Raw genomic sequence first — 27181 nt, forward strand, 5'->3', positions numbered from 1 at the left:
TAATCTCACCTCACTGAGAACTTCATCCACAGTCTGAATACCCTCAGGGGACACCGTCCAGGGGTCTCATTCCCCAGCCAGCACAGCATCCAGGGTACCCTTTTCTAGCACCACGTCAAAGGCGCTATTGGGGAAACTGAGGGCTCGGGCATCCATTGTTTCCCAGCGCAACACGGGTACATGGGCATAGCAGTCCCACGTAGTGGCCACCACCACTGGAGAGTAATCCACACTGACCACATTGGGGAAGCCCCCACACAAAAGCTCATAGCTCAGTGCACTGTTCCCACAGGTTACTTTCCATCTCAAGTGTATAAAAAAATCAGAGTAAATAAGAGAAAGGAAAAGAAGGAGAAAACTGTGGCTTAGGCCTTGCCCAAGTCCCACAGAGAAAGGAGAGTTCTCCACAAGGTCTATGAGATGGTCTAGCTCCCTCCATTCCCACCTCCTCCTCCAAATTAAAAACCTATTGGGATTTGTCCTTCTCTAAGAAAGCATTCAGAGTTTCAAGAGAATATTTGGAATCAGCATCCTAGCAAGCTGGTCTTGCCTCTTAGGAGTTTGGGATTGACACTAATCAAGCTGTGAGCTACTTTGGAGTACCCCAAATATATCCCCTTTCCCTGTTAGAAGGAAACCAAATGGTTTCTCCTTTGCTTTCTAAGACAGTATTCCCTGGAATTTTTAAACAACCTACCTAGGAAAAACCAAGGACTATGAAAAGTCATGAATGATAAGACAGCCCAGTGACCCCAAGAGATTTCCAAGAAGACTTCCGGTTAACTCCCCCCCCCTTCTCTTTTTTCTCCTGTCTGCTGACACTTGCTACTGAGACATCCGGAGAAAGGACAGATTTGTTCTGGATGGTCCTGGGGCCCAATGAGAGGAGGGCAAAGCCAGGAAGTCATGTGAGGAGACTAAAAAATTCTGAGCCCACAGTCTACCAAAGCCCTTGGACACTAAAGCAGGGCTTTCAGATAGAACTCTTGAATGGAAGACAAGGAAGAGAGGGCCTGAGGCCAAGAACATATATTACCGGGTGACTCTAAGAATTGCAAACATTCTTGTTCTAATTGCCACCTAGGAGGGACACAAGCTCACCCTGACCTAACAGTGCTGGTTTGCCCTTTCTGGACAGAGAGGTAATTGAAGGGACCATCTGTCAGAAGGTAGATCACATTGGTGATCGCTGGTTCTGTAGTAAGATGCTGTTTGTGGCATGGATGAAAAGGTCAAGACAACATTGCCCCAGTGGTATTTGGGCTTGCAACTGGTTCCTTTAATCTGGCCTCTGTGGTTGTCCTGTATTTTTAAGCATATTGTGCTGACCCACTTGTGTTCCTTCCTGTGTCCCCTTTGCCAGGCATGTTTCCTGAGTGTGAATTCTGTAGCTCCCCCTGACTTTACTAGAAACAGATGTGACCTTGCTCAAATGACTTAACCTTCCTGGGTCTGTTTCCTCACCTATAAGATGATATGTAGCCTCAGAGGGCCCTTCCAGTGCCTTCAGGCACAAGGTCTTTGAGGCCTGTTCCAGAAAAGGTGCAGTAGGAGGATCTTAGGCCAGGAAAGGGGACAGGTGCCCCCACCCAGGCACAGGCACAGCCTGGGGATCAGGATCTTACCCGCTGAACTCGCTGCCCTGAGCTTGGGCCTGGCCAGCGATGGCATCCATGATGGCATCCTGTGAGTACATGCTGATGGGCGTGTTGTACTGGGCATGGATGATGGTGGCCTTGCCCCCAAGCCCTTTCACCTCGATGGGCTTGTGAGTTGACAGGGCAGAGTCCTTCAAGGCATTGGGATTGAAGCGTTCCTGGTAGTCCGCGCTGGGGGTAGGAGAAGGGAGGAGAGAACACAGGGGTAGGGAGTGACAAAGGGGGTGGGAGGTAGGCAGAGAACAGGAGGCAAAGAAGAAAGGAAGGAGGAAATAAGAAAACAAGGAAGGACAGAGGATCTAGCATTAGATAGAAAATCAAAGAAAGGGTACTGAGCCAGCTGACGAGAGATATCTTACAAAGCAAAGGCACCTGGACTAAGTGATAATGGGTCAACTAAGCAGGCTGGATCATAGAACAGGGTCAGACTGAGGAAGGGGGGAGGGGAGAGGCTGCCCAACTTCTCACAGCAGAGTGAGGGCATCTTAATAGAATGTATGTCCAGCTCCTGCCATGGTGCCTGACACACAGTAGGCATTTAAGAAATGCTTGTGAATTCAATTGCATTGAGTTGGCTCTACCTTGGGGTTAGACTTGCCTAGGAAAAAGGTGACTGCCATGGCTGTCACAGGCCTTCTTAGCTTGATTCCAGTGGAAGGAAGCCTGGAATGCCAATAACTCCCAAGGGCCTCCCTCATTGTCCTAGAATGAACTGGACTGCCTCGTGTGACAAGCCCAGGGAAGCTGGGAGTGCCCATAGAGTTCCTATGCCCGTAGGGCTCTGTCAGATATCTCACTTTGCACAGACCTGGCATCAGGGATGGGGCAGAATGAGGAAGAGAACAAGGACCCCTCATGGAGTGACAGACAGACAGACAGAAGAGCAGACAGACTCAGCCCAATCCATGCCATCCAAGGCCCAGAAGCAAAGAGCATCCCTGCCATGTCCTGCATTGGAGAAATGGGGGTTCCACTCTCCTCAGTGGGAGTGGCCCTGATCTTCAGTCCCTCAGCATTCTCTGCCATCTGAGAGTCTCTTGACGGTGCAATAGTTTAGCCATGAACTTCAGGGAGGGGTTTGTTGTATTTCTCTTGGCTCCTTCTGGAGACCTTTCTTGTTTCTCAGGCAGGGACCCTCTGTCCAAATCAGAGCAAAGCCCCTATTCATGTAGCAGGCAGCAAGCAGCTGAGTCCAGCCCCACTTTCACAAAGGCCAGATCCCCTGGCTTTTATTCTCCAGAAGGCCCAGTGTGGTTCCCTGGTTTGTGGTCTGGGGATGACCTATGTGCTCCATAAGGGTGGCTTGTACCTGGAGCTCCTCCCCCAGGAGCCCAGACTCTGATGTTTGAAGGTCATGTACCTGGGGATAGCTGACTTTGTGGGAGGCAGACATTTGGGTAAATGCAGTACAACTTGGCCAAGAATCCATGAAAGGGACAGGATTTCTGGAATGAGTGAGCTGGTCTGACTTCAAGAAGCCAGAAGAAAGAAGGCCTGACTCTGAGAAGAGGAAATTTAGGTGAGGGGCTAAGGGAAGATGGAGCCCCTTTGGGGAGAGGGGAGAGGGACCCAACAAAGATAGCCAATGACATGTTCAGTGATATGGACAGCAGCCCACTCTTGAAGCCAGCTGGGCATGGCAGAAACATGGCAAGAAACACAGTCCCATGCGAGCCACCCTCCTACTCCACACAGAACACTGTGACTCACACCTTTCCTATCACACGTAGAAATACATTCACACGTGTCTAAGAATATGTATATGTATATACAGGAGAGTGAATGGGAATATGTGTGTGTATGAAGGCAGGTATGCCTGTGTTTAAAAAGTGCATAGTATATGTGTATGTGTATGCATGAGAGCCTATGAATGCTTTAAATGTAAATCATATATATATATATACATATGTGAAAGTGAGTGCGTATCTATTTGTGTGGTGTGTATATGTCTATGTGAGTAAAGAGAAATGTACACATTATGTGAGTGTGTCTATAAATGTATAACTGAGAATATGTACACGTGTGTATGGATAGGTCATAGTATATATGCATACATGGACATGTGTGTTTCCATGTGAGTATGCATATACATGTGTTTGTGTCTATTTGTGTGCCTGTACTGTGTATGCAGTACACACACAGTTACACAAACGCATGTTTGCCCACACATGGGTACATATTCTTGAACAATTTTGTCACATAGAGACATGCAAATACCACCGATGTATATACACAGGTTTTCACGTGCACAGAGCCATATGTACACATGCTTTCGTATACACACACTTCAATTAGATACTAACTTGGCAGGAGAGTTGACTATAACCTGGGAAAAAGAATAGACAGAAGAAACAGAGAAATCAGAGTAGGATCTAAGTCAATTGTGGAATGATCACTGCAACAGAGAGAGACTGAGTCCAGAAACCCCAGGGAGCTTCAGAATGAGGCCCAGAAGCCAAGCATGATTCTAGGCCTTGGCTGGTACTAGACCCTCAGGTTTTATTCCTGAGTGTCGATGGAAAATTGGTCTAGGGGCCGGAGACATTGTGACGTGTGAGGACAGAGTCTTCATCTCTCCCTCTTCAAATAGTCCTGTCCCGCTTATCCCTAGAGAAAGCCCTATCGCTTAGTCCGCTGGACAAAGAAGGATCGACAACTCTGGGGTGGGGTTTGGGGGGGGGTGGCTAGCAGGGAACCTAGGCCAGCTCTCATAGGCCTTCACTGGGCCCAGGGTCATGAGGTGAGGGGAAGGAATATCTGCTTGGTCTATTTAATATCTATCTAGATAGATCAAATACCCCACCTCTACCCCATCCCCATACCTGTAAGACCTTTAGAAGGCCGTTCCAGAGATGTTTCAACAAGGGAGGTTCCCCACCCTGAGCATCCAAGATCTCAGAGGAAGCCATGGGAGCTATAGACCACTCACATCTCTATAGCACTTAGTTTACATCCAACTTTACAGACATTATCTCATTAGATGTCTGTCCTCACAACAACCCTGCAAGGCTGGTATGACAAATATGAGGCCCACTTTCCAGGTGAGGAAACTGAGTTTCTGAGAGGCTGAGTGACTAGGCCTTTGCCATAGAGCTGATAAGAGGTGGGATTTGACCCCAGGTCCAGAACCCTAACTAGGGCAAGGATAGCTAGGCTTTTCCCTAAGGCACCAGGACCCATATTCCAGTTAGAAGGTAGAAATCGCTGGGCCTAGTGCCTGTTTAGCAAGAATAATGAGTTAAAATGGGAAGTTACCATACGGTGGGCTTCTTGGTCCCATCCTGCATCCTGGAGGAGTTCCCCAACCCCCTCCCTCCCAGCGTCACTGTCTTTCCTCCCCAAACAGAGGCTGGGCAAACAGTAGGACCAGGAGAGGTCACCCCAGCAGTCTGTCTCTACCTCACTAACCTCACTCCTCAGACCTGAGGCCTCTGGGCCAATAAATGCGCCCCCAAAAGCTGCCTCCCCTCCTCCTGCTTCCCCTCTCCCCACCTCGGGTTTGAGGCGCTCTGTGGGGCAGGACCCACTCAGAGCCACAGTTTGAGGTTCCAACTGATGAACTGACTTTTCAAAGTTAATCACCTGGAGGACACATTAGTTCAAAACAGAAGACATTTAATCAAAGTCAGAAGTCCCTCCAGAAACACAAGGGATGCATTGAGTATGTGAAGGGCTCTTCGGGACTTGCTGTCTTCTCAGGTAAGCTTGGCTCCCTCCCCTCCCCCTCCTCTGCCACCTGTGGTCACACAGTGGATGAGGTCCCTTTCTGACCTGGGAAGGATCTTTCTATGTGGATAGGACCGAGAGCCAGAAGGACTTTGCAGATCGTCTAGTCCTACCTTTTCATCTTACAGATAAGAAAACTGAGGCCTGGAGACACTATAACTTCAGGATCACACAGGTGCTCAGGAGCTGAAGTGAGATTTGAACCCAGGTCCCCTGGCTTCAAATCCAGTACTCTTTCCACTCCTTAGTGTCTTCAGATGGCTGTGGCTGGGAGGGGGCTAGGATGGGGATGAATCTTAAAGCTAGAGAAGAGGGGGAAGACTTGGGGAAGGGGGCTTGTAAGGCCTCCTCTGTCCAGACTCCATGGATATTTCTTGCATTCCTATCTTGGCAATGGGGACAATGGGCTAGGCCAGGAGAGAGAGAGAGAGAGAGAGAGAGAGAGAGGAGAGAGAGAGAGAGAGAGAGAGAGAGAGACAGAGAGAGAGAGAGAGAGAGACAGAGAGAGAGACAGAGAGAGACAGAGACAGAGAGAGAGAGACAGACAGACAGAGAGAGAGAGAGAGACAGAGAGAGAGAGAGAGAGAGAAGAGAGAGAGAGAGAGAGAGAGAGAGAGAGAGAGAGAGACTTGGTTGAAAAGGGAAGCAGTTCCTGGTCAGAGCAGAGCTGGCCCATGGTACAATCTGGAGTTTGTCTTAAAATATCTCTTTCACCCCCATGTCACTGTTACGGAGATTAGAATCATAGAGTTGGGAGGGGTGGGGGGATAAGCTTCTCAGATCAAAGTCATCCAGTCTAAGCCCTTCCAGAAGCTTCTGTCATGCTCTCCACCAGTACTCGTGCAACTTTTGCTTGAGCTCTGCTAGCAATGGGGAGCTCACTACCTGCCAAGGTAGATCAAAGGCCAGAGGCTCCTATATCTGGAGCAGGGAGGGCCCCCAGAGGCCACTACATTCAACTCTGTTCCATTTTACAGAAGAGGACAATGAGGCCCAGGGGAGCAAAGGCAGAAAGCATCAGAGGGAAGATTTGAACCCAGAGCCTCTGATTCCAAAGTCAGAGCCCTTTCTACTTGTATCCTACTACCACCTATTTTACAAATGAGAAAGTTGAGGCCCCAAAAGGGGAAATAGGCTCTTTCCACTAAATCAAAGCTGCCTTCTTTGATTTGTCCTTCATTATTCATTACTGTCCATTCTGGACTCCTTTTTCATGGTACAAACCTCCCTGGGAGGGCTAAGTCACTCCATCATCTCAGCATCAATTAATTTAGCAAGAATTACGAAGGTTGAGGGCAACATGGAGGGGGAAAGAAATGAAGAATGGCAAAGAGGGTATTCTAACAAGGAACACTGGTGCCTTCTTAGTTTTGCTGAAGCCTTGACCCCTTGTGTGTAGTGAGCCAGCCCTTGCCTGATAAGGCCAGCTGCCCATCCATGCTGTTTGGAATGTGACTGCTAATCAAGGTCCCACCTAGTTTCCTTGGCCCCGGTGCTGACATCACATCGGCGGCTCTGTTTGATATCTGATCACCAGGGAGCCGAACTCCATGGTTCTATCCCCTTCCTGGCACCAATCCCCTAATATGTCCCCAGACACTCTGAGTCAAGAAATTTCCATCTGCCCTCTGAACCCTGGATGAGACCAAAATATCCTCAAGCTGAGATATTTTAAGAAGGAGCTATGGCCCCTTTTCCATTTTAGGCATGCGCTGGGCATAGAGCATCTGATCCAGGAAACACTTGGTCAGCACTTTGACCTCCAAAGAAAGGCAGCAAAGCCCCTTCCTCACAGCTAGAGCCTCAGCCTGCACATCTGCTCCCCTCACCCTGCCCCTATCACCCTGAAAGAGTCAAGCAGGTTTCTGGATCGTTGGAGAGGAGATCCTGCTATCCGTGCCACCTCAGTGTGACTCCTCCCTCACCTGAGTCGCCAGGATCAGGCTCAAGGCTAGGTTAGAGCTGACACGTTTATACCAATTTCTTAGTCACTTGCAAGATTCCATAACTATAGAAATGAGAAGCAGTTACTGATTCTGAAGCCTAGGAAGGGTAAATGTCTTGCTGGGGGTCACACAGGTCAGACACATCACTGGAGGGATGCAATCCCTTCACCTCTGACTCCAAAGATGGTGCTTTCCCCAAGTAAGTTCCTTGTGAGTTGGAAATGTTTTATTCGTTGCCTTGCACAGTGCCTGGTCCATAGTTGGTACTTAATAAATGCTTGTTAGTTGATGAATGGATCCCATCTAAACATGTAGAATGAGCTCTCTCATGGACCCCAAAGGAATTTTCTACCCCAAGATATCCCCCATTCCCAATAACCAATCAATGAACAGTTATTAAACACTATATGCTAGGGCTGGGGTTACTATACTATAGATGAAATAATCCTTACTCACAAGGATCTCCCACTCTATCATCACAGTCCACCCCCATGATGGGGGAGTTGCCCACCTGGCCTTGTAGGCTTACCATTCTACCATCCCTAGTTCCCCACCAGATCTACCCATGGTGAATGTGTGGATGTGTCTTTGAATGGAGTTGTGAGGAAGGAAGCTGCCACCATTCCCTGGTAATTATTTGTTTTGCTATTTATTGACTCCTTCCGCAAAGGGAAGAATTTCAAAAGTGGTGAATCCCATGATGTTCCAGCATATTCAAATATCAGAGTAATCCAATCCCAAAGTATAGATCAACTTCCAAATTTGCACACCAAAAACCCTTTGCACACACCCTTGGACCAAAGGCCACAGAAAATCTGGCATGAATGCTGTTGTTTCCTTAGGCACTACCCAACCAGCCAATCCCTAGAGGGGAAGAGAAGGTCTTTCAGTAATCCATCAGACCATGGTCATCTCCACAGGCACCACAGCTTCTCATTCCTTCTCTCAATTCACAGCTCCAGCCCAGAGAAGAGTCTTTGAGAGTCTCTTAGCACAGAAAAAACAGGAGTCAATATTCAAATAACCCAAGCCCCAACTCATCATCCAATTCCTCCTTCTGGCCAGGTGGGCTCTAGTTTACTCTAGTACCATACGCCTCATCTGTCCCTCATAGGGATCACAGATTCAGAGTTAGAAGAGACCTTAGAGACCACTGAGTCCAGCCCCCTCATTTTACCCATGAGGAAGTTGAGACATCAAGAGGCTAGATGCCTTGCCCAGGCTTTGAACTCAGGCTTTCCTCATTCTAAGTCCAGTGTCCTGTCCACCACCCCGTGCCGCCTCTCCTCCAGACATTACCCACCACGCTTCCCCCTTCTGGCTTAAGGATGTGTATCTGAGCCTTCCTCTTCAATATACACTGGTATTTCACCACCTCTTTGGTCAAATCTGGTGCTTTTAGAAAAGGGATAATTTGTCAGGCTAAGTCAGAGCTCCTTTGGATATCATCCAAAACTTATGCCCAACTTCCCTTTCGGGGTTTATGTCCCACGACACCCCAACAGGAGCCCTTCACTCTAGCCAGGTCTCTCTCTTCGTGGCTCCCTACATGTGTCATATTCATGCTTATGCCTGTTTTGACTTGTGACATTTCCCCAGCCCAAAGCGTTTTCGTGTGTCCTTCCCCTTTTTTGCTAATGCAGAGGGCCCACAGCATTGCTACAGCAGAGCAAGGAGCTGGGGTAGCTATATGTACCCCTAAGCTGAGCTATCCTAGATGACTCCTTTCACTGAGGCCCAGGGTAGCTCCCTTCACAACATTTTCCTTTGACTTACTCTGGGCTGACTTTGATTTGGACCGTGGTTAGGTTGAGAGTTCCTTCCTCACTCTCCTCATGAACCCTTGCTTGAGTTGGCCTGGTATTATGTTTACTCTTTTGGATTATATTTTTTCTCAGAAGGGTACTCTCCCTTGTTGGTATTTTATTTTTTAAATTTTAACTAGACACTGGTCTAGGGAGTTCTCAGTGATCGGCTCCCTCTACCAATGCAGGTAGAGAGTTATCTGGAGCACTGAGAGGTTGTCCCATGTCCAGCTGGTATATACAATAGCTAGGCATAGGGGTAGAGACTAGCCCTGGGAATTTCCCCAGATGAGGAAGCCACACCTACCAGAGAAGGTCAGCAGCAGCATCTCTGCAATTTACAAACTTTGGAACTTGCTTAAAGCAGAGACATTAAACTCAAATAGAAAAGGATTTCTGGGCTGCATATTGTCTTAGAAAACCACAAGTTAAATCACCTATGTTGTACTGTATTTTTACTTATTGTGTTAAACGTTTCCCAATTACATTTTAATCTGGTTCGGGTTGCTCACAAGTTTGACACCTCCAGCCTAGAGCACTTTGTAGTGACTTGTCTAAAGTCACACAGTCGATATGTGTCAGAGGTAGGATTTAAGGGACTCAGGTTTTATCAGTAATGGGAATTACTGATGTAGCAACTCATCTGTAACGTATGGGGATACGGAGCTGGCATGGTCTTGAATCCAGGCCCTCCTGATTCCAAGACTAGACTTCTGTCCACTGCACCATGCTGGTAGCAGGCACTGGTAAACACCTCTTCACTTGGTTTGACTTGAATGCCATTGGGCTGGATGGATTCAAAAGCGCTTGCCTCTCAAAGTCAATACAGCAGGAGCTAGCCAGAGCACCAAGGACCCAGAGCTCCCTTGTGTGGTTAGGGATAAGCAGTGGTAGGGCTGGTGGTGTCACTGGACAGGTGGAGAGCAGAGTACGTGCTGGGTTACCTACCCTCCTGGAGCTTCTGGACCCGGAGCCTTCCCTCTGAGGCTGAGCTGATACATCTCAGCCATGTCCCTCAGCGTTTCTGCCGAGTACAGGCCAATGGGGTTGTTATACTGTCTTTGTTGCCTGGAGCCCACTTGTACCTTGGGGCTCTCGGGCTGTCAGAGGTTGCCTCTGGATTTGCCTTCGACCTTTGGCTCCCTCTTGGAGGTGAAGGCTCCGAGGTCACCATGTGGGAGGAGATGATGGTGGCCTGGGAGGAGGAGCTAAAGGTCTGGCAGACCTCCCGGGTGCTGAGAGTCCCCAGGCCTGTTCCATTGGTCACCCCTGGGGTGGGGGGGCCCACCTTGGCACTGGGGATAGAGCTTAAAGCTGCCAAGTTGCCATTCATCTCCGAAGCAGGGTCCTGGAACAAGGGAGCCACCATGCAAGAGGGCAGGGGCGGGGGGGAGGGGGCAGAGAAAAAAAGAGTCATCAGAGAGAGACAAGCATTCCTCCAGTATGAGTGTGGCCATGGCCACCTGTAATATAAGGGACAGTAGTATACAGCCCAGCTGCTCTCCCACTCTCAGTGCTCAGACCCCTTTGTTTAGGCTTGTGGCTTTCAGATTTTATCCCCATAGCAAGGGAAAACCTGGAAGAGAAAAGCTGTTTGTGGGATGTTACCTGACTCCAGCCCCCACAGGCTGCTAATCAGGGTGTCTCCTCACATCCCCTGAGATGGTTTGCACCTGAATAAAGAAGCAAGGAAACACTTTTGGAAAAAATCAAGTGCAGCTAAGCCCACGCCTAAGGATCCACGAGTGCGGAGCAAGGAGGGCGAGTGAGTTGTCCATAGTGGGATCCTCCTAGTGATCTCAGCTAGATCTGGCTATAGAAGGGATTTTAGAGGCCAATTAGTCCAACACTATCATTATACAGATTAGGAAAATGAGGCCCAGGGAGATTAAGAGATTTGTCTAAGGTCACACAGGGAGTAAGTGTCAAAGGCAGGACTTGCTGGGATTCTCGCGCAGCTGCCAAACACTCCGGTCAGGCTTCATAGACCAAGAGGCCAGCAGCGAGGTAGATGGGCCTACGTCAGGTTTCCAGGGAGGGGACTTAGGGAAGTTGTGGCCCCACCAAACAAGGACAGCGGTTCTGTGCTCTGGTACCTGGGGAGGGAATATATGCTTAAGAATAAGGGCAAAATAAGGCAGAGAAGTGACTAGCAATGCAGCTTTGATCCAAGGGGTCAACGTGGAGGTGGGGTTGAACATACTTGCTCCCCTAAAGACCATCATCCCTGTAAGGTCCATTCTGCACCATAGGCCACCACCTCTGAGTCCCATTACCACAGTACCCCTCTCCCGACACCATCTCCCCTCTGTAACCCTTTGGCAAGCGCCTACCAAAGATGCCCTGATGCCTTTAGGGCCAGACGCCCTCGGGGTAGGGGGCTGTCCTCACTCCCGGCTTTACTATACCCACAGTCAGATTGTCATGGATGATGCTGCCCCCTTCTCCCACAAACTGTTTTTGCCTTAGGTAAAAGAACTCCTAATTACAGAGTTAGAAAAAGGTCATTTCAAGGCAGCCGGTTTGCAGCTGGGCTACTTGGTTCTCTGCCCATTCATAGGTCTGGTCTGGAAATCTCAGTAGAGTTCAAGCCACAATAGGTTTGTCATGAGCTCATGAGTTATTTGAAGTGAGGGTCCCTGGAGGGAAGAGCAGATGACCAAATTCTGGCTAGCTAACACAGCCTCGTGGGATATTCTGCTCTTGAATCTCTCTAGTCAGCTGGACATAGCCCTGGGGCAGCGAGTGAATAGAGTGCTGGGCCTGGAGTGAGCAATAGCTAGGTTCATCCACTTATTGGCTGCTTTGTGACCCTGGGCAAGCCACTTAGCCTCTATTTGCCTCAGTTTCCCTATCTGTGAAGTGGAGATCATAACAGCACCTACCTCCCAGGGATCAAATGAGATAATAATTGTAAAACACTTAGCAACTGGAACATAGTAGGCACTGTATGAATACTAGCTATTATTAGCTGGTATTATCAGTCTGAAATTTCGTGGCAGTGATCAGGTCTGGCCTTCTTTACTGCCCCAGCTCCTGCTTGGGCATCCTGTAGTGGGGGGCTTGGGCTCCAGCAGGTCTTGGGTTTGAGTTTACTGTAGTTTAAAAGGGCAAAGGTCAAAAGAACCCTGAAGCCAAGGATTTGAAAGGAGCCCTAATTGTGCCCTAGCCCTGAGGATTTACTGGGAGAATTTCTGTCCTCCTAGTTTCCAGACGTTGAAATATGTCAATTTCTATCTCTCTGTCAAGACCTATCCCAAGTCCTGCCTGCTCTTTGCTTCTGCCTTCTGAAGCTCTTAGCCAGGAGTGGGGCACCTGTAGCCTCAAGGCCACATGTGGCCCTCTGGGTCCTCAAGTACGGCCCTTCGACTGAATCCAAACTTCACAGAACAAATCTTCTTCATAAAAGGATTTGTTCTGTAAAACTTGAACTCAGTTAAAAGGCTACATGTGGCCTTGAGGTGGCAGGTCCCCCCCCCCTTGTTAGCTATTCTCTCTTTTGCTGGTTTTGACTAGTTCCTCCATCCTCAGGAGGTTGCACAGGGCAGCCATGTCTTTGTTTTTCTCTAGGCTGCACTCCCAACTCTCTGGATTTTCTCTGCCCTGCCCACGTTCTGTATCCTGCCCCACTCAACTTCTCGGTTTCCTTTTCTGTATTGTCTTTCCCTGTTAGAATGCAAGCTCCTTGAGGACAGGCACTGTCTCTCTGCTTGCGTTTACATTCCCGACACTTAGCATGTCTGGCCCATTGTCATTGTTCAGTCATTTTCTAGTCCTGTGTGACTCTTGGTGACCCCGTCCGAGGTTTTCTTGGCAGAGATCTTGGAGTGGTTTTTCCATTTCCTTCTCCAGATCATTTTTACAGATGAGGAAACTGAGGTAAATGGGAGTAAGTGATTTCCCAGGATCACACAGTGTCTGAGGCCAGATTTGAACTCAGATCTTCCTGACTCCAGGACTGGCATTCTACCCACTGCGAACACTTAATAAATGTTTGTTGACTCGACTTGCTACTTCCTCTCGACGCCTTCCCTTTGCACTTCTAGAGGAGCTCCCCACAAATCAGTACTTAGAGTCAGAAGATCTCAGATCTAGAGCTTGGAGGACCCTAGGAGGCCATCTTGCTGAATCTTCTCATTTAATTGATGAAGAAATCGAAGACCAGTGGGCCTTGGTGACTTGATCAAGGCCATATGGGCTAGTCTATTGTCTTCTGGTGCTCGCTGTTTTGTCAAGGAAGGCAGGAATCCCTAAAGAGTCTGGTGGCTTCTTGGGGGCAGGGGTCACGTCTTATACTTCCCTTATACTTTCCTTCCCATGGGGTAGGTACAAAACAGGTAACTAATTGAGGTGCTTTCCTGACTTTCGCTAAGTGCTGGACTTCAAGTCTGGACGTTTGGGCTCAGGGCCTAGCTCTAATCCTTGCTATCTGTATGATCTTGGACAAGACATTTACCCAAGAGATCTGATAGAAAAAAAAAATTTGATTCATAAAAGGAAAAAAAATTCCTAACAATTAGAAGTGTACCAAGGTGGAATGGGCCACCTCATGAGGAGATGAGCTCCCCATCACTGGAGGTATTCAGGTGAAAGCTGGACAGCCATTTGTTCGGAAGGTGTTTTAGGGAGGATTGCCTTTCCCGTATAGATTAGATTGAGGTTCTGTGATTTAGTGATTTGGGGGAAAGTACCTGGTAACTATGGCAACATGCAAATGAAGCCCAGGAATAGCCTAGGGAAAGGGGGATGTCATGTTAAGGAAATCCCATGCTTTTTTGGAGCAAGGACTTCCAATCTGCTGCAGAGAGATTTTTGAGGAAAAAAAAAAGTTTGGCGAGCATCTCGGTACAATGCCCACCACTGCCTCCACTACAATGACCTGGCATAAAGTCAAAAGTCAACTCTTGTTTCCATAATACCTTATCCATAGCAATTTCCTCCCAACACCTTTATGGGTAAAGTAGGTATTACTGGCCCCATTTTGCAGATGAGGAAACTGACACTGAGATAGGTACAGACTTGTCCAGGGCCACACCCATAGTAAGTGCCAGACCAGGATTCGAACCTAAGTCTTTTGACTCTGGGTCTAGTCCTCTTGTCACTCCCTGAATCAGCTGGGTCATTCTTTGCAGCCCTTTCCACGCTTCCCACAAGGACCAGTGACATCAGTTGAGTGGCTCAGTACTGACAGCCACCTGAAATCCGATGGCTCCCTCCAAAACCCCACTCCACCCAACGCTGAGCTGTCTTCCCAAGGCTGACGCCCGGGGGCTGCACCCAAGCTGGCATGCCTACACCTTCTCACTTTCTGTCCCTTCCCTTCTTAAAACCCAGGTTTCAGGGCCTGATCCACTTAGTGTGGCCTGCAGAGGGCGCCCCAACCGCACCTTTGGGCTTCCTTCCCCTCTTTCCACAAGGCAAACTCAAGGTCAGGAATTTCAAAGTCCCATCCCAGACCTTCCATCCTGCCCTGCAGGTCACCTGGCCAGGTGAAAGCGACATTTTCTCCATCCTTTGTTGGGACTTAACTACAGGCGGGGGGGGGGGGGGGGGGGGGGGGGGGCTTTGAGGTCTTCTAATTGCAGAATGCCAGAACTTGAAAGTAACTTCTGAGAGCATTCAGAGACAGTGTGGTCTAATGGGTGAAGCCTCGGGCCTGAAAGCTGACTTTGAGTTCCACTGTGAATACTTAATAGCAGTGTGTGTGATCAAGGACAAAGTCATTTAAACCATCAGAGCCTCAGTTTCCTCATCTGAACAATGGGGGTAATACTATTTTTACAAGAGTTGTTTCGACAGAACATTTTGAAAACTTTAAATGATAGACAAATATGAGTTATTATTTAGTACCACAGTTGCGTTTTATTATGAAGATAGAGGCCCAATGAAATGAAGTAATAGAATCATAGTTTTAGAAGTGGAAGGAAACTTAGAGGTCATCAAATCCAATCTCCTCATTTTATAGATGGGAAACTAAGGCAAAGACAGATTAAGTGACTCACCCTGGGTCTCAGATCATAAGTGGATTTGAACTCAGGTCTCCAACCCTTTGTCCACTACACCAAGTTCTTGGGTCTTCAGCTTGAGCCAGGATGCAAACTCAGGTCTCCTGACTCCAAGTCCAGTGTTCTGCCCACTTGACCACACTGCCTCTCCCAACCTGCCTTATTTTACAGATGATCAAGCTAAGGTTGGAGTGAAATTGGGGGCCAGGAGTGCTGGAGAATTCTGCCTGGCCAGGAGAAGGACCAGCTTAACAGAGAAAGTCCTGACCAGACTCGGGTTCTAGGCTTTATTTTCCTCATCTGCAAAAGGCTCTTCCAGCTTGGAATTCCTGATCGATTGGGAAGAAGGAGCCGGAGTACAGGGAATAGACCCCGCCTTTGCTTACTTACTACATTGTCCAAAACACCTTCAGCAACCTTAGAACCCTCCTCTGCAGGGCCCCATGCCCTTCCCACTCGAGGTTGTGGCTGCCCCCTTCTCCCAACTTCTACTTTATGAGAACAACAGAAGAGAGGCGTAGTCCACCCGCACAGATGCCCCAGTGAGCAATCTCCCAGAGTGGAGCTTGGGCTCCTTCCCTGCTGACATAGGAGTCAGAGTCCCAGCCCCACCTAATCCCCTCTCTAGGCCCTTTTCCCCACCAACCATACCCTGAACCTTTGAAATGCCAAGGTAGCTCTGCTGCTTGAGATACGAGACAGAGGAAGCACCATAGTGGAAGTGAGACAGGGCTGGTGGCCATTTCCTCGGGTCCCCACCGGTACTTCCTTATCTACTCAAGCAGCCTGCATGCCCATTTCTCCAACACACCCACATCACAACCAGGAAGCAAAGGGGATAGTACTATGGCCTGCACAGCCATGCCCTCTTAGGGCCAGGGGCAACCTGAGCCTCTTCTTTTCTGTGGGGAGGGAGCACCCAAAGCCCCTCTCTAGGTCTACAACTCTGGCAGAAGCCCATCTGTATCAGGTGAAGAGGGACAGCTCAGAGTATTACAAATGCCACCCAAGAAAGGCCTGGAGTCACACTGGGAAAATGGTCAGAAGTTTAAGAGAGACCCTATCTGGGGCATGCAGGAGAATCCCTGTCCCTAGGCAGACCCATTTCCTGGTCTGACCTCCTCATCTTTATCTTTTAATGTCATATAAGCCCATTAGTACCAGCTCCCCATAGAAGTCCAGAATACCTCCTCCTTCTACTCCTGGCTTCGGACACCAGTGACTGAGCCACCTGGGGATGCCTGGGTAGGCATCAGTGGGGGCCTTCCTGTCTTATCTGGGATCTGGGCTGGGAGAGGGGTGAATGAGGTTAGACTTGTTTGTTCTTGGGGTTAAAAGAGCTCCCACCTACATTTTCTTCTAGGGTCCAACAGGCTAAACCAGGGGTGGGGGAACCTGCGGCCTTGAGGCCACATGTGGCCCTCTAGGTCCTCAAGTGCAGCCCTTTGAATCCAAACTGCACAGACTCAGTCTAAAGGCCACACCCAAGGACCTAGAAGGCTGCATGTGGCCTTATGGCCACAGGTTCCCCATCCTGGCTAAACTTTGTCATCAGCTGTTTCCTGATTTACTTGTGTCTCAAGCGTGCTTTCCTCTTTTTTCTTGCCCTACTAGACTCCGGTCCTTATCCTCGGAAGGCAGATAAGACAGAGGCAAGGACTTTGATGCAGGAAAGAGGGAAAGAGAAGGGGCATGAAGTCAAATGTCACATACCTTCTGATGGGGAATCACTGGCATTGGAGACTCAATCCGAGGAGCTGAGGTAGAGATGGAAATGGGGCGCTTTGACCTAGGGAAAAACCAGAAACGAAGTGACAATGGGAATCATTCTTCCATGCAGAACCCAAAGCAGTCTGAGCTATTTCCCCAGCCTCACCCCACCTCCCCAGAACACTCTGACCTAGTGCTTTGCTTTGCTTTTTTTAAATTAATATTCATTTACTTTCTCACTCCTGACCCCTCTTTAATTTAAAAGAAAAAAAGAAAAACAAAACCCTTACTCGAGCAAAACAAATTCCCACATCATCCACATCCAAACATGTGTTTCCCCAGTTCTCTTTAAATTTAATTACATTGTTTGTTAAATTCATCTGCTTTATACCAACTACATTTCCAAATGTGTCCCTCTTCCTGCACCTCCCCTTAGGGGAGAACCAGTCCTTATAAAAAGAAGGAAAAAAAGGAAAAATGTTTCAGCAAAATTATGCAATATAGCAAGAGAATTCTGATGGCATAGGCAGCATTCACCACCCATAGCCCTCCACCTTCACAAAGAAGAGAAGGAGATATATCTTCTCCTCTCCTCTTTGTGACCAAGCTTTCTGGCCCAGTTTTCATCAGAAACCCATAGGTAAGAGTGGGACCTTGGACCAGGGGGAGGCTCCCCTGGCCTCTAGGAAAGACTGCTATTTCTTCTCTGACCCCTAATATGAGATGAGGATAGTTCAGAGGCAGGAGGAGGGACGTGGTGGCCTCTAGAAGTCCCTCTTGGACTTCACGGTGCCAATGACTACCCACAGACAAAGAAAGCTGACACGTCCATGACACTCAGATCGTGATCCTAAGGTAGGACCTGAATAGCTAAGCTCTGAGCCCAGAAACTCAAAGAATGTTAATGTCACATTAATGTCAGCTGTCAGTATTGTTACTATTCTTACTAACAAGAACAATAATACTGGAGAAGAAAAGCTGTAGCGTACAATCAGCCTTGGAGAGGGAAAGCTTAAGTCTCACTTCTGACACGTACCAGCTGTGTGACTCTAGGTAAGTTACTTAGCTTCTCAGTGCTCTAGGCCAGAGGTCTCAAACACGTAACCCCATGGGAGGGCTGTCTCAACCAGATTAAAATGTAATTGGGAAATAGTTAATAAAAATACAATAGAACGGATAACGCTAATGTGTGGTTTTTTAAGTCAATATGTGACCTAAAAGAGATCCTTATGTATGGTCAGTGGCCCCGTTTCTATTTCACTTGGACGCCATTGTTCTAGGCAACTGTCTAAGGTTGTCAATTAAAGAGAGAATGCCAATATGTGCATGGGTAGAGGGAGTGTTCTCATCGGGGAGATTCCAGGCCTAATTCCTGGCCTTATTGTTATGGCTGTTACCACTGTTGTTATGAAGTGTAGGGAGAAAATGAGGAGGTGGGAATTTCTCAGATCAGACCATGCCATTACAAAGAGGACCAGTAGGGTTGGGGTTTGAGGATAGATGAGTGGGTCAGCTTGACCTGTTGCAGAGACAGGGCATGGTGACACAGTGTAGTGGTTGGAGCCTCATTTCAAGCTGAAAAGAAGACCATATTTTGTTGGGCGGTATACTCACTAAAAGGAATAAAATGCCCTGTTGTGAAGGTGATGGAATATGAACTCTGGATCCCCTGTCTGGCCTCTCCCTTTCTCTGCCCCTGAATTATCTCAGGTTTTCCTTCCTATTCGACAGAAGGAATGCTGGCCGTGGAGGCTTGTCTCATCTGCTTCCCTTGGTCATCCCCATCAAAGGGTACTGACCAAGTGTCTGCTCGGCTTCTTGACTCTGTATCCTGTCCATCTTGGACAGGGTCTTCTATTAACTTCATCCTACTAATAAGAACTGACATCTATACAGCATTTTAAGGTTTGTAAAGAACTTTGCTGAAATCCCAATGGAGCTCTGTCAGGTAGGCCCTACAGGTGTTATTATCCCCATTGAGCAGATAAAGAAACTGAGTCTCAGAGAGATGAATTGGCCTATGGTCGCAGAATTAGTAAGCGAGATTAAAACCCCAGTCTTTCTGACTCCAGGTTCTAGGACTCGTTCCATTTTACCTTGAGTACAATGAAGTACCTGAGTGCGAATCCTAGTTTTGTAACTTTTGTGACCTTAGATAAGGAAAGCTTCATGTCTGTCTACATAGTATCAGGGGAGATAAGCTTTCAAGTCTACCTGAAAATCTTCACAACTTGAATGTCCTTGGGTGACCCAGGGTCCCCTATTTCTAAGGCCAAGGGTTCAGAGGAACAGAGCAGAAGGGTCTTCTCTGTCAATGGGAACTGATTTTCCCTGTTGTGCAGAACTCCAAGGTTGCCTAAGCCCCTCATTCTGCTGAGCTGATTTGCCTGGCAGTGCCAATGGAGAGAGGCCTTCTCAAGAGCAAGGAAAAACAGAGCCCCAGCTAAGGCTGTATACGATGGAAGTGCTATCCATGGATAAAAGAAGTTCTGCCCCCACCCACCACCATTGGAGGTTATTGTGAAGGGGCCGGGTGACTCCTTGTCAGGAGATGTGGAGGGGACTCTTGGTCTGAAATGGTTGGACCAGATGACCTCTGAGGGCCCTTCCGTTAGTCTGAGAAGTCTCCCATCTGGCCAGATATCCAGGATGTTTGGCTTTACTGGGACTGAAGAGTAAGGGTAGAGTAAGAATAAATATGGGCAGCTAGGGGGCGCCACAGTGCACAGAGTGCCAGGTCTGGAGTCAAGAAGACCCATCTTCATGAGCTCAAATCTGGCCTCAGACACTTCTAGTTCTGTGACCCAGGGCAGGTCCCTTAACCCTCTTTGCTCAGTTTCCTCATCTGTAAAATGAGTTGAGTAAAGAATTGGCAAACCACTCCAGTATCTTTGCCAAGAAACCCCCCAAATGAGGGTCACGGAGAGTCAGACATGACTGAAACGATTGAACAAGAACAAATAGGCCATAATATCCATTCCTCCCCTAGATTTAGCTGTAACCTTCCCAGGATCTCCTGGGACCCGCTGGTTATGGCTCACTCAATGTAGTTCTGGGCCCTGGAGGCTCTTTGCTCTATGTTGAGAGAACTGTTTCCATTCCAGAGTCTCAACATGTAGCTTTGCCCAAGCTGGGAAATGGGTTTGTCAATGGTTAAGTGGAACCTGGCCTGGGTGCCTCCTGATGCGGGTCACTGAGACTTCTTTGGCGACAGGCTTTAGGAATCTTGAAGTCGTAGGCCTAACTCCCTTAGGCTCCATATCGGCTCCTTAGGGGGAGATACGCTCAATTCAGCAAGAAAGCAGCTGGGCCATCTTACAATGCAAAAGGCAGCTTAACCAGCCGCTGCTGCAGGAGCCTTTGCCAGGCTGGCACTCTCTCAAGAAGGCTGTACTTCCATGGACCCTGGCTAGGACCCTGGGCAATTTCCCTGACCTCTCTGAACATCCCGAGAGACACAAACTGAGGACACCATTCCCTCTTCCCAGGATGGTCAGAAATGAAAAGGGGTGAAGCTTTGTGCTGTGCTCAAGAAGGAGGCTATGGAAACGACAGAGTGTTTCCTTATTTTCAACTATTTCAAAGACTTCTGTGTCCCAATGAGAACTCTGTGCCTGTAGGAAATGGGCACTACCTCTCAGAGACCCAGGGATAGCTCATGGTGGTAAGGAATCCAGAGCGGCTGAGGCTGTAAAAACAGCTGGCTTGGAGGCTTGGGCCAACCTGGGCTGGTACCTCTGGTGCTTTTATCTCCAGAGGGGTCCATCATTGCCAGCCTTGCTTGGGATGGGTCTGGGGCCAGTACGCAGGCTTCTGTTAGAGCAACAGTCCAGACCCAGCCAGGCCAGGACGTGTGGGACACTGTGGGAGGTCTGGGGGAAATGTGTTTTCAACTAGAAAGCTCGTCTCTGGTGTGCCACAGCCAGGATGCCACGTTAGCCTTGAGGAAGCTTTCCCAGTCTATGGGGAAGAAATGATGAATGAACACATTGCTCGACCCACCCAGTTCTCTATCCACAGGGAAGATCTCTGAGCCACAGCCGATGGAAGGAGAAGCCAGATGGTGCCAGGTGGGTCTTCCCAGGGGAAGTCCAGGGCTGTCTCCCTAAGGGAGTGCTCTGCCCCCTTCCCGGCTGCTTCCCATCAGCATTTTGAATAGAGAGGAAAGCAAATCCCTCCTTCTCACGCTCCCGGAGGCACGAATCCTTCCCAGGCCTCATCTAGGCCTCTAGCCCCGGTGGCTGTCAAAAGCTTCTCTGTTGGAAGATCATAGGATCATGAGCGGTGAAAGGAACCTTGAGAGGTCATTCAGGCCACCCTGCCTCCTTCCTTTGATAGCAAAGCCTGGAAAGGTGAAGTCACCTACCCAAGGCCCCATATGTAAGCAGAGCTGGGATCTGGATGGGGGTCAAATCCAGCACTGAGTGATCCCAGATTTTCTTACAGAACTCCGTCGAGACCTCTTCTTTCCCCCTTTCACATTGTACCCTGTGCCCTGTTGATCTACGTGTACACAGGATATTGGTGTGCGGGAATGATCCCTGTTACTGGGTAAGCTTTGTCTAGAAGGCTTTGATGTTCCTCCCCGCCAGGTACCGCTCCTGGGGTGCCTTGAGGTACTTGGTAAATATTTGTCAAGTTGAGCTGGACTGAATAGAAATCTCTTGGCCCCTGTGGAGCCCTTGTCCTCTTTTGGATTCCTTATAGACACTGCTCCCAAAGTATGTACGGCCTCAATTCGCATGACATATTGAGACTTCTTTCTTTACCACAAGCTACGTCCGATGATTATATTCTGTCTGTCTGCTTAGTAGTAGTAGTAATAGTAATAGTAGCAGTAATAGTAGCAATAGTAGTAGTAGTAGTAGTAGTAATAGTAGCAGTAGTAGTAGTAGTAATAGTAGCAGTAGTAGTAGTAGTTCTCATTTGATCCTCACATCCACTCTGTGAAATAGGTGCTGTTATTATCCCAATTTTACAATTGAGGAAACTGAGGCAGACAAAGGCTAAGTGACTTGCCCAGGGTCGTACAGCTAGTGAATCTCTGAGGCCAGAGATGAACTCAAGTCTCCCTGACTCCAGGTCCAGTGTGCTAACCACTCTACCACCTAGCTGATTACTTCTCTGAATGAATCTACCTGTCTTGCATTATGGATCTAGAGCTGGGAGGCATGGACCAGAGGCCATCTGATTCATCTCCCTCATTTTGTGGCAAAGAAAATTGAGGCCCATGGAGGTTCAATGACTTGCTCAAGGTCATACAGGTAGGGTGCATCAGAGGCAGAATTTGAACCCAGGTCCTCTGATGTTAGGGCTCTTTTCATTGTCCTACAGAGTCTCCCTTGTATCATAAGTTCTAGGCATTATTTGACTTGTTTTGCTCTAATTTATTTTCCCCTTAGTTACTTGATAACTACTTTACATAATAAAAGAGATCCCCAACCTTTGCTTTGGCCCAGCGTGTCATGGTGTGTGTAGGGGGGGGAAGGAGGGAGTCATGTTGAAGAAGGGGAAGGAATGACCACAGTGAGCTCAGAAGTGGTGCACATCCTCAAAACCAGGGAGTGACTGCAGCAAAGGAACAGAGGGGGCCGCCCTCCCTGCCCCGTCTGGGTGCTGGAAGGCCATCACAGAGAGAATCCAAAGCAGAGTCATCTGAGTTCTGCTTTCTACTTGCTTATATACTTATGTATGGGTATATTGTCTCTCCCCTGACCCCACCGCCAGCCTCCTTGAGGGCAAGCTCTGGCACAGAGTCAGTCAATGAACATTTATTAAGCACCTACTACATGCCAGGAACCTACTATGCACCAGGTGCTAAGCACAGTAGACATAATAAGTGCTTTTTCATTGATTGATACCATATTCTTTCTGCCTAAGTTCATAGTATCTATAGTTGAACAGAGTTCAGAGTTCACTTAATCCAATTCCCTTAGTTTATGGACTGAAGCCCAGAGAAGTGATTTGCTCAAGGTTATACAGGTATAGTAAGGAGCAGAGTCAGGATTTGAATTCAGGTCATTTGCCTCAAAATTCAGTGCTTTTCTCGCTGGGGATCGGGAATGAGAATCAAAGAGGAAAATGCCTTTGGAAGAGAGAAGGATCTCATCAAACTTCCTCTGTCCCTGTGCCTGGGGCTTTGGGTATTTTTGAGGCAGGTCTGCTTCTGGAAGCTGTCCTTGCTCCTCAGGAGCAGGCTAGAGACCTCAGGCACAGAATCTTCTCACTGAGATCTCATGGGGCCCGAGGGAAGTTTCTGGGGGTAGTTTGTGTAAGGTCAGAACAGGGCTGGTGGGGAGGGGGCGGATGCCTCACACTCTCCAAGCCCACACAAGTGGAAAACAACAGTAAAGACACCAGTAGCCACCTCGGCACTGCCAGAAAAGAATGTTATCTCAAGTGGTATCTCCCTGACAAACTTCCTGTCCCTCAACACCCCCCCCACCCCGCTTCCCAGGCCTCCCGCTGTCACTTGTCCTGTTTCCTAGGCCTTCACTGGGCTGAGCCCTGCCTGGGAACCCCTGCTGCAGACTCTGGGTTGGGGTCTGTTTGTGGGCTCTGATTTGGGCTGGCCCAGAATTCTATCTGCTCTCCCTGGGGGCTCAGGGCTCTGGCCTGGCCTGGCCTGCTTTTGGTATGTCCTCCCTTTTTTAGGGCCTGCTGGCTGCCTGGGGTGCCAGCGTCCACAACGTGGCAGGATCTGGGCCTCTCGCCACCTCTGTGACCTATGCTCCTGCAAGGCCTTCTATCCCGGGAGGCAGACAGTGTGGGTGTGAGCTGGTGTCAGAGCAGACCGACAGCTGGGGAAGGAGCTGACAGGCGCAGATAAAGGAATTCAGCATTGTTGTGATTATTGTCACTTAGAATTAGGGCCTTCCTGCTTTGGGGGCTGCCTCTCCTTCCACTGTCCCACACTGCCTGATGTAGGCAGCTCTGTGCCCCCTCAGTGTGGTTAGCAGTTCCCCAATGCCATGAGGGCACAGAGGGCACACCCTTCACTGGGAGAGGGGATTTCCTCAGCCTAGGCCCTTAAAATCACAGATCCTTTCTACCCCATCCCTATGACCAGAGTCAAGAGGGTACAGGGAAAAAGAACACTAGCTTTGAGACAGAGGACCTGGGTTCAAATCCAGCCTCAGTGTGATCTGAAGTCCTCTGGGCCTCAGTTCCCTCATCTATAAAATGAGGGGATTGGGTTCAATCATCTAAATGGATGATTCCTCCTGGTCCCCAGGCTTGTGTCCTTACTGGTGATTAAACCAATCCAATAAACATTTATTGAGAGCCTACTGTTTGCAAGGGAATGTTTTAAGCTCTGAGGACATAAATTTCAAAATGTAAGTCTTTCTGTTGGAACACAGATACTTTTTATTTTGAGGCAGCTGGGGTTAAGTGACTTACCCAGGGTCACACAGCTAGTAAATGAGTCCAGATTTTAACTCAGTCCTCCTGCTCCAGGGCCAGTGCATTATCTACTGCACCACCGAGACGCTGGACAGGCACATCTTTCTGCTCCAGACAACCCATAAGCCTGTATGGGAATGACCCTTCTGTTTTTTGTGGTGAGGACAAAGTCTGTTACTACTTCTGGTCACCACAAGATTCAGGCAGGGACTACTTCCTTTTGTTTTATGTCTTTCTAGCACCTAGCTCGGGTGACTGGTGCAGAGTAGGTGCCTAATAAATGCTCGTTGAGGGGCAGCTAGGTGGCGAGGTGGATAGAGCTCCAGCCTTGAAGTCAAAAAAAGACCTGAGTTCAAATCCAACCTCAGGCACTTGACATTTACTAGCTGGGTGACCCTGGGCAAATCACTTAACCCCGATTGCCTCACTAAAAAGCAATAAATAAGTAAATGCTCATTGACTTCTTGATTGTCAATTTTATGATTAAGATAACAGCTAACATTTATGTAGTACTTTACTGTTTGCCAAGCATTTTACTTATATTATCTCGGTTGAGATCATCATTAACTCATCTTCATACAACACTTCAAGGGTTATATAACACTTTCCTTACAACACCCTGCTGAGTGATATGGTTAGCACACAGAAGGCACTTAACAGATACTCCTTAATTGGAGGATTGATAAAGGAGAGTCAGCTCTCTGAGAGAGGGGATGAGGTTAGATCTGGGATGTTAGAATGAGTTAGTTACAGAGGGAATCCCAGCTGTGCTGGGGTCCATGAGAATGGGCCTGGCCTGGGAGGTTCTCCCCAATTAACTAGCATAAAAGAAAGAATCACTATTTGTAAACTTTGGGGCCAACCAGTGTATCCGGCTGCACTTTGACCCTTGCGAGGCTTGGGGAACACTGCATCTGGGCTTCTCTTGATGGGAAGGAGAAAGAAGGGAGTGAGTTGGTCAACACTGGGTGGAGGCACCACTAATACCTGCCATAATACTAAAGTCTAAAGGCTTCTTGGTTGGCTAAGAGTGAGCCTGAGACTGGAAGATGGGGCAGTGACCTCCATCCAGGGCACCCAGGGGGAAGAATCCCAGGATTGACTCAGGACTGTTCTGAAGACAAAGATGCCATTCCCATCTGGGGTCCCAAGGAGAGATGATACTGAGATATGTTGTGCTCGGCTTGGAAAGGATTATGAGTCAGGCTAATGCCGGGTAGTTTGGGCTAAGAATCAAGTTTCCCTTCAGATAGGGGAGTTTTCTTTTATGCACATCTCTAATTACCTTACTCTATTTTATTATATCTGAATGTGTATTTATCTTTTCCCCACTATTAAACCCTAAAGCCAGTGTGCCCTGCTGGATAGGGAACTGGCTTAGAGGCAAGAAGACCTAGGTTTGAGTCTCAATGCTAACACATCCTCCTTATGTGACTTTGGACAAGTCACTTAACTTCTCAAGTGCCCGAGCCAGCTCTCTAAGACTGAGGTCCATGGAAAGTGATGGCCTGCGCTGCTACAGGGAGCTTCCTCTCATAGGAATTCCCTGTGCCCATGAAATCACAATTCCTGTCCTTGTCCCTGCCTCTGCCCCAGCCCTGTGCCTGCCCCTGTCTCTGTCCCTGTCTCTGTCCCTGTCCTCGTGCCTATCCCTATCAAAACCTGGGACACAACACTCTTGTAACCTAGGAATCTAGGTGGCACAGTGGATAGAGCACTAAGGCCTGGGGTCAGGATGACCTGAGTTCAAATCCAGCCTCAGACACTTACTAGCTATGTGACCCTAGGCAAGTTACTCACCCTATTTGCCTCAGTATCCTAAACTGTAAAATGGAGATAACAACACTACCTACATCCCAAGGTTGTTATGAGGATCAAATGAGATAGTATTTATAAAGTGCTTAGCACAGGGCCTGGCGTTTGGTAAGTGCTATATAAATGTATCTTCCTCCTCCTCCTCTTCTGGTAGGGAGCATTTTAGACAAGAGTAAAGGGGAAGCAGGCAGGCGGGAGCTCAATCAGGGAACCCAGGAATAGAAATGGCAAGAAGGGAACAGATATTTAAGGTTCAAGAGCACAGCAGTTCCCTGGCCCAAGGAGCCAGGTTGGCTCTGCCCAGGAAGGTCAGGAAGCCTCCAGCAGGGCCTTGTAATTAGTGAAAGATCAAAGCCTTGAGGGCTGAAGGCAAGGTTGGGGAACCAGCTCCGAGAGAGGGAGCGGGCAGCTGAGCAGAGAAGATGTGCAAGGCCCAGGCTCAGGCCTTCATTCTTCATCACTCAGCCCATTTCTCTGCTGCCATCTTGGATAGAATCCACACTGAACCAATCTGTGCTCATCTTCTTGGAGGCTGGTATTCGGGGCTGGGCCCAGGACAGGTCTTCAGCCTGGATGCTGTCAAACCTCTGAGGTCCCCCTCCCCACGCCCAGGTCCCGGCCTGGCCCCCAGAGCAGGTTCTGACTTACTTTTGCAGGGTGAGGCTCAGGTTGTAGCTGGCCGACTTGATCTTGTTCTGGGCCTCCAGGTGGGTCATGGTGTCTGTGTTCACACCATCGATAGCCACCACAAGGTCCCCCTGGCTGAGCTGGGACTGGGCTGCCTTGCTGCCAGGAGTGATCTGGGGGAACAGGAAGAGGGCAACATTCAGAGGGGTCTTGGTGGCCGTGGCCATGGAATTGATGGTCCAGAAAGAACCGAGGGGTTGGCGCTTTTCCCCAGCTGGGCTAGGGAGGAGAGTCAGGGCTACAGTGGTAGAGAGATGACCAAGTCTGTGTCCAACTGGCCTAAGAACCTGGATGCACGCTTCAACTCCAGCAGTCTGTGATACTTTGGGAAGAGACAAGTGGAGCTGTGTCCAGGCCTCCTTCTCCCTCCCCCTTCCCTCAGCAGGCAGGTACCGGTAAATGTTTAACAACCAGCTCTCCGAGGG

The 27181-nt window shown here is 48.7% G+C and overlaps 1 protein-coding gene across 4 annotated transcripts in view; it reads right to left on the reverse strand.

The window, feature by feature from the left end:
• The window catches only part of LDB3 (LIM domain binding 3), a 115814-nt gene that overhangs the window by 58143 nt on the left and 30490 nt on the right, over positions 1-27181 (reverse strand). For all 4 annotated transcript variants that reach the window (XM_020994604.2, XM_020994602.2, XM_020994601.2 and 1 more), the window contains exons 3-6: positions 26718-26869; positions 16854-16929; positions 3962-3984; positions 1626-1829 (exon numbers count right to left, since the gene is read on the reverse strand). In XM_020994604.2, the coding sequence (XP_020850263.1) occupies positions 1626-1829; positions 3962-3984; positions 16854-16929; positions 26718-26869 (455 nt within the window). The remainder of the gene's footprint in view (positions 1-1625; positions 1830-3961; positions 3985-16853; positions 16930-26717; positions 26870-27181) is intronic.

This window comes from Phascolarctos cinereus, unplaced genomic scaffold, assembly GCF_003287225.1.
Source record: "Phascolarctos cinereus isolate Bilbo 61053 unplaced genomic scaffold, phaCin_HiC Scaffold_3;HRSCAF=262, whole genome shotgun sequence".
Lineage (NCBI taxonomy): Eukaryota > Metazoa > Chordata > Mammalia > Diprotodontia > Phascolarctidae > Phascolarctos > Phascolarctos cinereus.